At 48.8% G+C, this 9,339-nt stretch overlaps 1 protein-coding gene across 1 annotated transcript; it reads right to left on the reverse strand.

The window, feature by feature from the left end:
- Positions 1 to 2,053: 2,053 nt before the first annotated feature.
- TSPYL2 (TSPY like 2) lies at positions 2,054 to 8,675 on the reverse strand. The gene is made up of 7 exons (XM_079124037.1): positions 7,693 to 8,675; positions 6,140 to 6,217; positions 5,925 to 6,036; positions 5,697 to 5,842; positions 5,481 to 5,575; positions 4,443 to 5,167; positions 2,054 to 2,780 (listed from the first exon to the last, which is right to left on the reverse strand). The coding sequence occupies exons 1-7, from the start codon at positions 8,512 to 8,514 to the stop codon at positions 2,650 to 2,652; spliced, it is 2,109 nt and encodes a 702-aa protein (XP_078980163.1). The 5' UTR covers positions 8,515 to 8,675; the 3' UTR covers positions 2,054 to 2,649.
- Between the last annotated feature and the right edge of the window lie 664 nt (positions 8,676 to 9,339).

Raw genomic sequence — 9,339 nt, forward strand, 5'->3', positions numbered from 1 at the left:
GAGTGAAGAAACCTGACAGACACTACCTCAGCCATGTGATCAAAGTTTACATAAACAGTGATAAATCATATTGATAATACAAGCCCTTGACATGATGTGATGAGAATGGAATTTTACTTATGTGGCCTTTCTCCCATGTTGTGGTTTGGATCTAGAAATGTCTCCCAAGGAGCTTATATGTTAGGCAATGTAGCAAACTCAGAGATGAAAAGATTGGATTACGAGAGCTGTAACCTTGTCAGTGGATTAATCCATTTGATGGATTAATAATTGGAATGGATTATTGGGTGGTAACTGTACTGTAAGCAAGTAGGGCACGGCTCGAGGAAGTAGGTTACTAGGGGTGTGCCCTGGGACTCTATCTTGTCCCTGGCTCCTCCTTCCCCTATGCTTCCTGGGTGCCATGAGCTAACAGTTTTCTTCCATCATGTCCTTTCATCATGATGTTCTGCCTCACCTCAGGCCCAGAGCAATGGAGTAGGCCAATCTTGTACTTCGACCTCTGTGAGTCCCAAATAATTGTTTCATACTCTTAAGTTTTTCTTGTCAGGTATTTTTGTCACAGAGACAAAAGCTAACACTTTCTCCAAAACTGTAACCTCATTTAATCATGAGAAAAACATCAGACAAATTCCAGTGAAGGGATATTCCACAGAATGCCTGACCAGTACTCCTTAAATATTGATGATTCCAGATCATCAAAAACAAGGAAAGTCTGAGAAAGTGTCACAGGCAAGAGGAACTTAAGGAGGCCTGATAACTAAATGTAGTGTGGTACTTTGAATGGGATCCTGGAGCAGAAGAAAGACAATGAATTAAAACTAAGGAAACTTGAACAAGGAGTGGACTTTGGCTAATCATAATGTGCTGATACTGGTTCATTAACAGTGATAAATGCACCACACTAATGTAAAATGTTAATAATCAGGGAAACTGGCTGTGGGGTGTACGGGATATTTCTGTATTATCTTCGTAATAATTCTTTAAATATAAAATTTCTCTGAAATTAAGTAAATATATTTCTAAAACCCTCCCATATCCATCCCCATCATATCCTCTCACCTGAGATATAGAGTCAACTTCCTCACTGCTTTTCCTCCCCCCCCCATCCATTCTCCTGACAGCCAGCAGAGGGCTGTCTCTAAAACGCAAACCTGACCTTACTTGAATCTTTCCTGCAAAATAAAGGCGTTGGATGGAAAGTTCGGGAGATATTGTAAAATACCCACCTGAATGTTTGTCTAAGTTATTATGATCCAGGAGAATATGGGAAATATTTCTGTTGTATATTGAAATAAAGTTACTGTGCCTAAAATTAAATACAGCTCAGTCTTTCCAAGGACTCCCAAAGCCTGCTTTTCAGATGCCCAACTCCTGACTCCCCACCGCATCGCACAACTATGAAGTAATTTCCCTTTGTTTTCCATTTATCTCTATACAAACTTCTCAGCCTCAGCCCTCTGTATTCCTGACTTCTTCCCCAAGTTCAGCTACAGTGACTCTGCACCTCCTCCCAAAGACAAGACAAGACAAGAGAGCGCTCCTGCATGATTGTGTTGTGAAATCCGAACTGATAGCGTAACTTTTTTGGTGTTTTTTTTGTTTGTTTTTGTTTTTTACTAAGAAAGAACGAGAAAAATGGATTCTTCTGGTTTCCCCACGCCCAGCTCACACTAGGCCCGAAGAAAGATTTGACGCACTAGAAATGAAAAGATGAATCACCGAATAAATTAAAGTTCAGGACGCAGAGCGTCTCTTTGCGCATGCGCCAAAGGAAAGGCGTGGGAAGCTCTTTGCTACCTGGCCGGGTCCAAAGCGGCCGCCGAGGGAGGGAGGGGCTTCCTCAACCTCGCCCTGCCATTGGCCAGGATGGTCCGCAATGGTCTGACGCAACGCCTTTGCGGCCTGGAGGAGCTTACCCCAGGTCTGCAGAACCCCCAGCAACTACCATCTTGCAGACTACTGCGTAGGCTAGGAGGCTTCGTGTTGGCCTGTTGGAAGACTTGCCGCTAGAGACTGCACATTGGGGCGGACAAAAGACTCGAAGCGGCACTTTGAATTTGCTGTTTTATTAGGCTCATTAGGGTTCACAGGGAAAAGAGGCGGGACTTCTGGGGGAGCGGGGGAGGAATACCGCAATGGCGAAGCGGCATTGCATAGACACCTAGGCGGGCTAGCGGCACGGTGAGGGGGAGGGAGGAAGAGGATGAAAGGAGAGAGACTTGGGAGAACAGGGGGGCGGCAGAGCCCTCAAGGCCACTGCGCAGCTGCGACGAAGGCCACAATGGCCCTCTCCGCTTTGGGATCAGGGTGTCCACTCCATACAGCACGGGAAGAGGGGCTGGGGCCAACACTGACAAGGAGAAGGGGGCTAGAGGGGCCCTGACCAAGGCATCACAATAAATACGTTTAGCAGCACACAGAAGCCTGCGGGAGGAGGAGGGCCAAAAAAGGGAGAATCCCCCTTCCCCCCTCCCAAAATAAGAACTCTGCAATTACTAAACCATAAAAATAAACTTTAAACCCGTGTACGAAGTCGGTCACCCCCCAGAAGTGCAATGTGGGGCCGCGTGGCCCTAGCTGAGGGGGTGGGAAATGGGACAGGGGGAGGGGGATACAGAGAAGAGATCCCCCAAAAGGGTAAAATGTTTATCCGGTTTTCCCCCTCTTCCCCGGGTTGGCCCAAGCATTTGGGACTTGAAGCACCTCCTCAATGTCAGAATCTTCCGAGTCAATTTCGCTTCCTTCTTCCTCATAGCTGTCTTCGCCTCGCTCGCTGCCTGTACAGAGGAGAGAAGCAAGGAAGGGGAAACCAAGGAGGGCAGTTAGATGTCACTCTGAAAAGAAATAGACCAGGGCCTTTGAGGTCCTGGGAGCACTTTCCAAGCACCTCTGCTTGGAAAAAGCAGCTGTATGTGTGTCAGCACATGCCCACAGACTCAAGCCTACAAGGTGAGGGGGAAAAGGAAGGAGGCATGAAGTCAGGGTGGGCTCCCTGCCTGTCCTGTCAAAATTGATACATTTCTGAAAGTAGCTTTTTTCTGTCCCCTCACCCCCATTCCTCAATCTGGCTCTTCCTGAATTCAGACTTCAGCTGAATAAACCTATTCATCCCCAGGCAGCTCCCTCACTTTCCCTAGTCTGATGCAAACAGGCCCCAGTCTGTCTTCTTTAGCCCAATTCCCCACACCCACTATCACCCCAGGGCTGGGTAGACAGCTCTGCCTCCCATTCTTAGACTGAAGAGATGCCATCAGATGGGAAAGGAGGACTGACAACTCCCTCAGTTCCTCTGCCCTACCTGAAAATATGTCTAAACTGAGGCTATTCGCTCATCCAATGCCTCATCCTTGATGACCTACCCCTGTCCACAATGATGTTCACCAGGGACCCCATGGCAAAATCTTTAGGAGTGGTTGGTCTTCTCACCCCTTCTACCTCTCCCGCCCCAGGAAGGGGGTGGAGGCACCTCTCTTCTCTCTCCTTAGAATCAGGCTCAAATACCTCCTTTACCAGTCTTCTGGGCCAGAACCAAACTCAGGATTCACCTTAAATACTTATTTCTTCCTCAAACCCCCTTGTGCAAACCTTCCTCAGCATTTCCCAAAAATGTGTTCTTTGGTAAGCAGAGAACAATGGCTTCTGTGGTCAAGAAGTTTGGAAAATGTTGAGTTCTGCAAAGTGAAATAGGGTTTTTTTTTTTTTTCACAGTAGGTCTTCTTAGTCTTTAAGGTGCTAATAAATGTGACTCTGTAAGAGGATATTATTGTATGTAACACATTTGACCACTGAACCCTTCTGTGAGAACCAACTTTCAGGACTGGTGAAAGATTTTCAGGAGACAATTTTGGAACCCTTGCCCAACAGACCATGCATTTTTCACCTTTCTAGGTCCTTGTTCACACTATCCATTCCATGGAAAATGCTCCACAATGGTCTTCAGTGGGAATGCAGCTTCCAATTCAAGTATCACCTCCTTTTTCTAGCTCTCCCACCCGCTTCCCCACTCTTGAGGTAGAATTAGCTGCTCCGTCCTCTGGGCTTACAAAGCAAACTGTTCACTTCACCTTCAGCTGCCCAAACAAGCCTGGGGGTTCTCAAGACCAGGGAGCTGGTACAGAGTGCTGAATTGCAATGTGTTTGCCACTTTTTTCCATGTATGTGTGTGTGTAAATTTGTCATTTTTAGTTTTCCACCACTGTCCCCTTCTTTTTGTCTACTCTTCATTTGTCTTTTGCTGTTATGACCTATCTACCTATCACCTAGAACTGAACTTTTTTTTTTTTTGGTTTTGTTACATTTGTAAGTTAAATGCTCTCTGACCCTCCTTTATTTAAAAAGCTGCATAGAATGTTTTCTCTTTCCTTCATAAGAACAGACAGTGTTAGTACCTGGATACCCTGTTCCAGGCTTTCTCTGAGAGAAAAGAGGGTCTAGCTCACCTTCCTCACTGCCCTCCTCTTCTTCTTCCTCCACTGATTCTTCGGAGATGATCTCTACCTCATCCTCGTAGTCATCCTGGTTGGAGCTGTTATCCTGATCCTTGTCAAAGACTTCAACATCATTCCTGTAGTAGTCAATGTCTCTGTCGTCATCATCACTTCCCTCATTGTCACCCTCATTGCCATCATCATCACTACCCTCATTGTCACCTTCATTGCCATCATTATCTTCATCATCACTGCCCTCATCTCCATTGTCACTATCACTGCTGTCCTGGTTGTTGCCACTGATGCCTCGGTTGCCACTGTCCAGGTTCCTGTTGTCATTATCAGCACTCTTGTTGGGATTCTCATTGTCTTCGGTGTTCTTGTTATTGTCTTCGGGATTCTCAATTTTGTCGTCAGGGCTCTCATTGTCATCAGTACTCTCATTGTAAGTCGTCTCATCATCAGCACTCTCGCTGTTGTCAGTGGTCTCATTGTTAGGATTCTCATTGTGGTCAGGGATCTCGCTGTCACACAGGCTCTCATTGATGTCAGTTATCTCATTGTCAGTGGTCTCAAAGTAGTCAGTGGTCTCCATGAAGTCAGAGATCTTGATGTCATGAATAGTCTCATTGTCAGTGGTCTCATCAATGTCTGAGATCTCGCTGAGAATGTCTTCCATGGCATAATAGTCATTAGCGTCTTCCATGATCACCATCTCATATTCATCCTTGGCTTTACTGTGGGGAAGTTTGAGGCTAAGTATGGGGTTAGTGGGAGATAAACCCAGGGAAAACACTGAAAGATGGTAAGTAATTGGGAAGGCAGTAGGCTACAAGGGCTCCTAGGGATGAGGTTAGGGTAGGAAGAGTCCCATTTCTACCCCTGACTGTGTAACCATCAGGCCATTTCCGGGAATCAGTCCTCACTAATAAAACATTGTACTCGATTATTCCAAAGGTTCCTTGTGGCTCCATTAATCTCATGTGACACTAATCTAGTCTTTGCCCCATCTCCAACAAACCATTTCTCAACCACCAATTCCCCCATCACCTTTCCTTCTCTTCTTGCTTCTTTCTGTTTGCCCTGTAGCCCCCTTCTCTCATGTAGTAGCGTACAGGGTTAACCCACAGGTCATTCTTGATAATCTGTTGAAAGAGAAGGGAGAACACAGCCATGTGTGTAAGTGCCAGACCTTATACCCAATTCCCCAGAAACCCAGGGACAAGCCTAGAAGGCCTTCTCTGCAAATGCCAAGAGGGTCCTCACCTCAGCAATTCTGTCAGCCTCTGGGAGGCTGTGGTTTGAGAACCAGCTGAAGAAGCTGTGGCTGGTGTCCTGGTTCCTGCGATTGTGGGCCTGGGGTTCCTGACCCCGGTGCCAGCGAATTGGGGTGGAGTGAGACACCAGTCGGCCTATGGAAAGAGGAGGCCATAGAGACAGGACTGGATAAGGATAGATAGGGGGAAATTTAATAACCCTGGGACCACCACTTACCCGAGCGGTTGCGTTGGAACTCCTTGACGATCACCATGTTTGTAAAGTAAGGGTTTGTCTGGAAGTACAGCTTCATTTTGTAGCCCATGGAGATATGTCTGAGATCCTGTACCTGCTCAGGGTGGTGGCAATGGTGGAATCTTTCCCCCCAATGGTACCTCCCACCCCCCCTCACCTTTAAGAACCAGATTCCTTGGCCTTCGTCTTGGCCTGACCTGAAGATTGGTCAAGTAGCGGAAAATGTCTTCATCTCGTTGGTTGATCAAGATTGAAATTCTGGGGTGGTTGAGGAACTGATGAGTGGAGCAGTTTAGGTCAAGGATTAACTGTTCAATGAGGGAGGGAGGGAAGGCCAGGAAGGGCAGAGCAAAAGAGAGACTGGAGCAGGAGGATTTCTTCTGTATGGATGTGATACATATAGAGCAAAAACATACTTTGTAAAAGCACAATTTTATTCCCATGATACAATTCACGTGGTGAGACCCTGTATTTATGTAGTGTCAAATCTGTGTTAGGTGGCCTTGCCATGGTTTATATTTGCTGTGTGTCTGGGTGCTAAGGATCTATGTTCATGCACTATCTCTGGATGCTAAGGGTATGTGTTCAGAAAATACTATGTATCTGGGGGACGAAGGCCCCAAGTGACGATGCATCTGGTTACCAACAGCCTGTAAGTGGGTGTCAAGGGTCTTCATCCACATGATGTTGTGTGAATGGCTCTTAAGAGTCTGTGTTCAAGTGATGCTGTATGGCTGTGTGCTGAGAAGCTTCAGCTATATAACTCTGTCTGGGTGCTTAAGTCTTGTGACTACATGAAACTGTGTGCCTGTGTGCTGAGGGCCTGTGATCATGTGATACTTTTATCAGGATGCCACGGGTCTATCTCCATGTAATTCTGTTAAGATGTTAAACCTATACATTCCTAACATGTTAAAACATGCTATATGTATATGTGTTCCCCAGGGATGAGCTTAACAGTCAGGAACAGTGAATGGGATTCTTCCTATTCTCCCTTACCTTCATTTAACCCCTTGATCTCCATACCCAGGTATTCTCTCTCCTGACCCTTCAGAGGCTCCAGTCTCTCCCAAACACCCCCCCCTCATACACACACACACTAACACAGGACACTCCAGCCAGGATTGAGGTCTCCTAGCCTTGTAGAGTCCTCTGTGGCTTAAACATCCCTTCTGGGCAGTTTCTCTGCTGTGTGCCTTTCTCCCTCTTCACTGTCTCTGAGTCAGTTCATCTTCTGTATGCCCCTCCCCTTCTTTCACCATCTCTGGTCCAATTTTTCTGCTATGCTCCTGTTACCCTCCCCCTTTCCATTTTTAAAAATTTTTAATTTTTATTTATAGACAGATACATACCTTTATTTTATCTATTTATTTATATGTGGTGCTGAGGATAGAACCCAGTGCTTCACACATGCTAGGCAAGTGCTCTACCACTGAGCTACAACCCCAGCCCCCCAGGGTTTCACTGTTTGTGATCCATTTTTTTAATGTCATGCTTTTCTCTTCCTCCACTTTTCCTATATGTGGTCTAGTTTTTATTGTGTGCTCCCCCCAACATCTCCAGTCCAGCTTCTCTGCTGTTCTGCCCTCCTCCTTCCATCCCTCTTCTACCCAATCTAGTGAGTCTTCCGATAGGGGGCCCACCCCCATCTCTGGTCCTCCCTGCCATCCCTTCACCCTTTTCTGTCCCTCCCCCATGTCTCCTTTTCTGTCATGGGTTTCTGGCCCATGAGTATCGATGAGAAGGATACTGCTTTGACCCAGAAGCCTGGGATGTGCTGAATGATGAGGTCTCTGCGCTCCAGGAAGGGTCTTCGCATCTGGATGAACTTGCGCTTGAGACGCAGGAAGGCCTTTCCTGCCTTGATGTTCACTGCCTCCAGGTCCATTTGAATGCTCTCCAGTGCCTGCAGGATGCTTTCCATCCTCTCAGCATTTCTCTCTTTGCTTTCCTTCACCTTCCTCTGCTTCCTCCTCCTCCTCCGCCGCCGCCTCTTCCTCACACTTTCCTTTTCATCCTCATCCTCATCTTCCACTATGATGACAGCCTCCTCCTTCCTCTTTGGACCGACTAACAGCTGGGGCCCCCACCCCCCTGAGCTACAGGTTTCTAGAAGGGCCTTCTCTCCTGCAAGGCTGCTAGGCTCTGCAACCTGAAAGTCAATTTCCAGGCTCCCCCCGGAGGCTTCGGAAGGGGGAAGTGCTTCCAGGCTCCCTGTGGGAGGGGGCGCCTCCCCATACCCTGACTCGATCGCAGACTCCCAGCCGGGACCACCAGCACCCAGGGTGAAGTACGCGCGAATACCCCCCTCCTCAAGAATGACATAGGGTGGCGGTGGGGGCAGCGCGGGGCCCAGTCCCACCCTCCTCATGTCAGCCAGCACCTGTGCCGCCTCGGTTTCCTCGCGGAGCCTCGGGCGCTGCTGGGGTGGAGGCAGAGGCAGTCGCAGGAGAGGCGGTGGCGGGGGAGGAGGCGGCGGCGGCGGCGGCGGCGGCGGCGGGTCGCGCTGAGGGGGCTCCGAGCCGCTGAGGCGGCGGGTCTTGGCTGGAGGCCCCTCATCCGGGCGGTCCATGGTGACCGCTCTCACAAGCTCAGGAGATAGCACTAGCTCCTTTGCTCTCAGCCGGCCGCCGCTACCAGTCACACCTGAAGAAGAGCCGCTGCGCCTCACGCGACCAGCTCTGCTCACCGCCTCGCTCTGGCGTTCCCTCCCACAGCGCCTGCCCTACTCCCTCCGCGCCAATCGCGAGGCCCCGCCCACTTCTTGACGCAAGGGGCCTGCTCTGCCTCGTCATTGGCTGCCGGCCGCCGCGGCGGCGGTCGCGTTCCTGCGACCCCTGCCCGCTCACACGCAATCTGCTTGCCAACACTACACATCATCACTTTCCGATTGGCTCTCCTCGAACCCGCGAATCATCGGGCTGGCTACCCCGGCGAAGAGAAGAAACCTGCCGAGCGATTGGTTGCGAGGAAAGCTAGGGGAAGAAGCCCCTCTCCCTCACTCTTAAAACGTTTTATCCAATGGGAAAAGTACCAGTCGTTCTGAAGACCGAAAAACAAGACGAAAAACAAACGCAGGCAGTGAGCAGGATGTGCTCAAATAAAATCGAAGAGCCTCGCTATCGTTCCCCCGCCCCCCCCCTCCTCAGCAACTACGCACTTTTTAAATCTGCCCCTTCCCCCATCTCCTGCTTCTGCTCCCGCGGTCAACTCTGCTGTATCCTCTCAACGTGTGGGCTTCCCTGGCGCTCCTGCAGTTTAGGCACCCAAGGTCTTTGTTTTGGGGTCTAGGTTTTGACGTGGCGTTTCCCATCTCAGCAAAATGGCTCTAGAAACAATAATTACACAAAAAAGTAACTTCCTCTGCGTCATAAAAAATCATAGCGATTCAGCTCAT

This window comes from Sciurus vulgaris (genome assembly GCF_902686455.1).
Source record: "Sciurus vulgaris genome assembly, chromosome: X".
Taxonomy (NCBI): domain Eukaryota; kingdom Metazoa; phylum Chordata; class Mammalia; order Rodentia; family Sciuridae; genus Sciurus; species Sciurus vulgaris.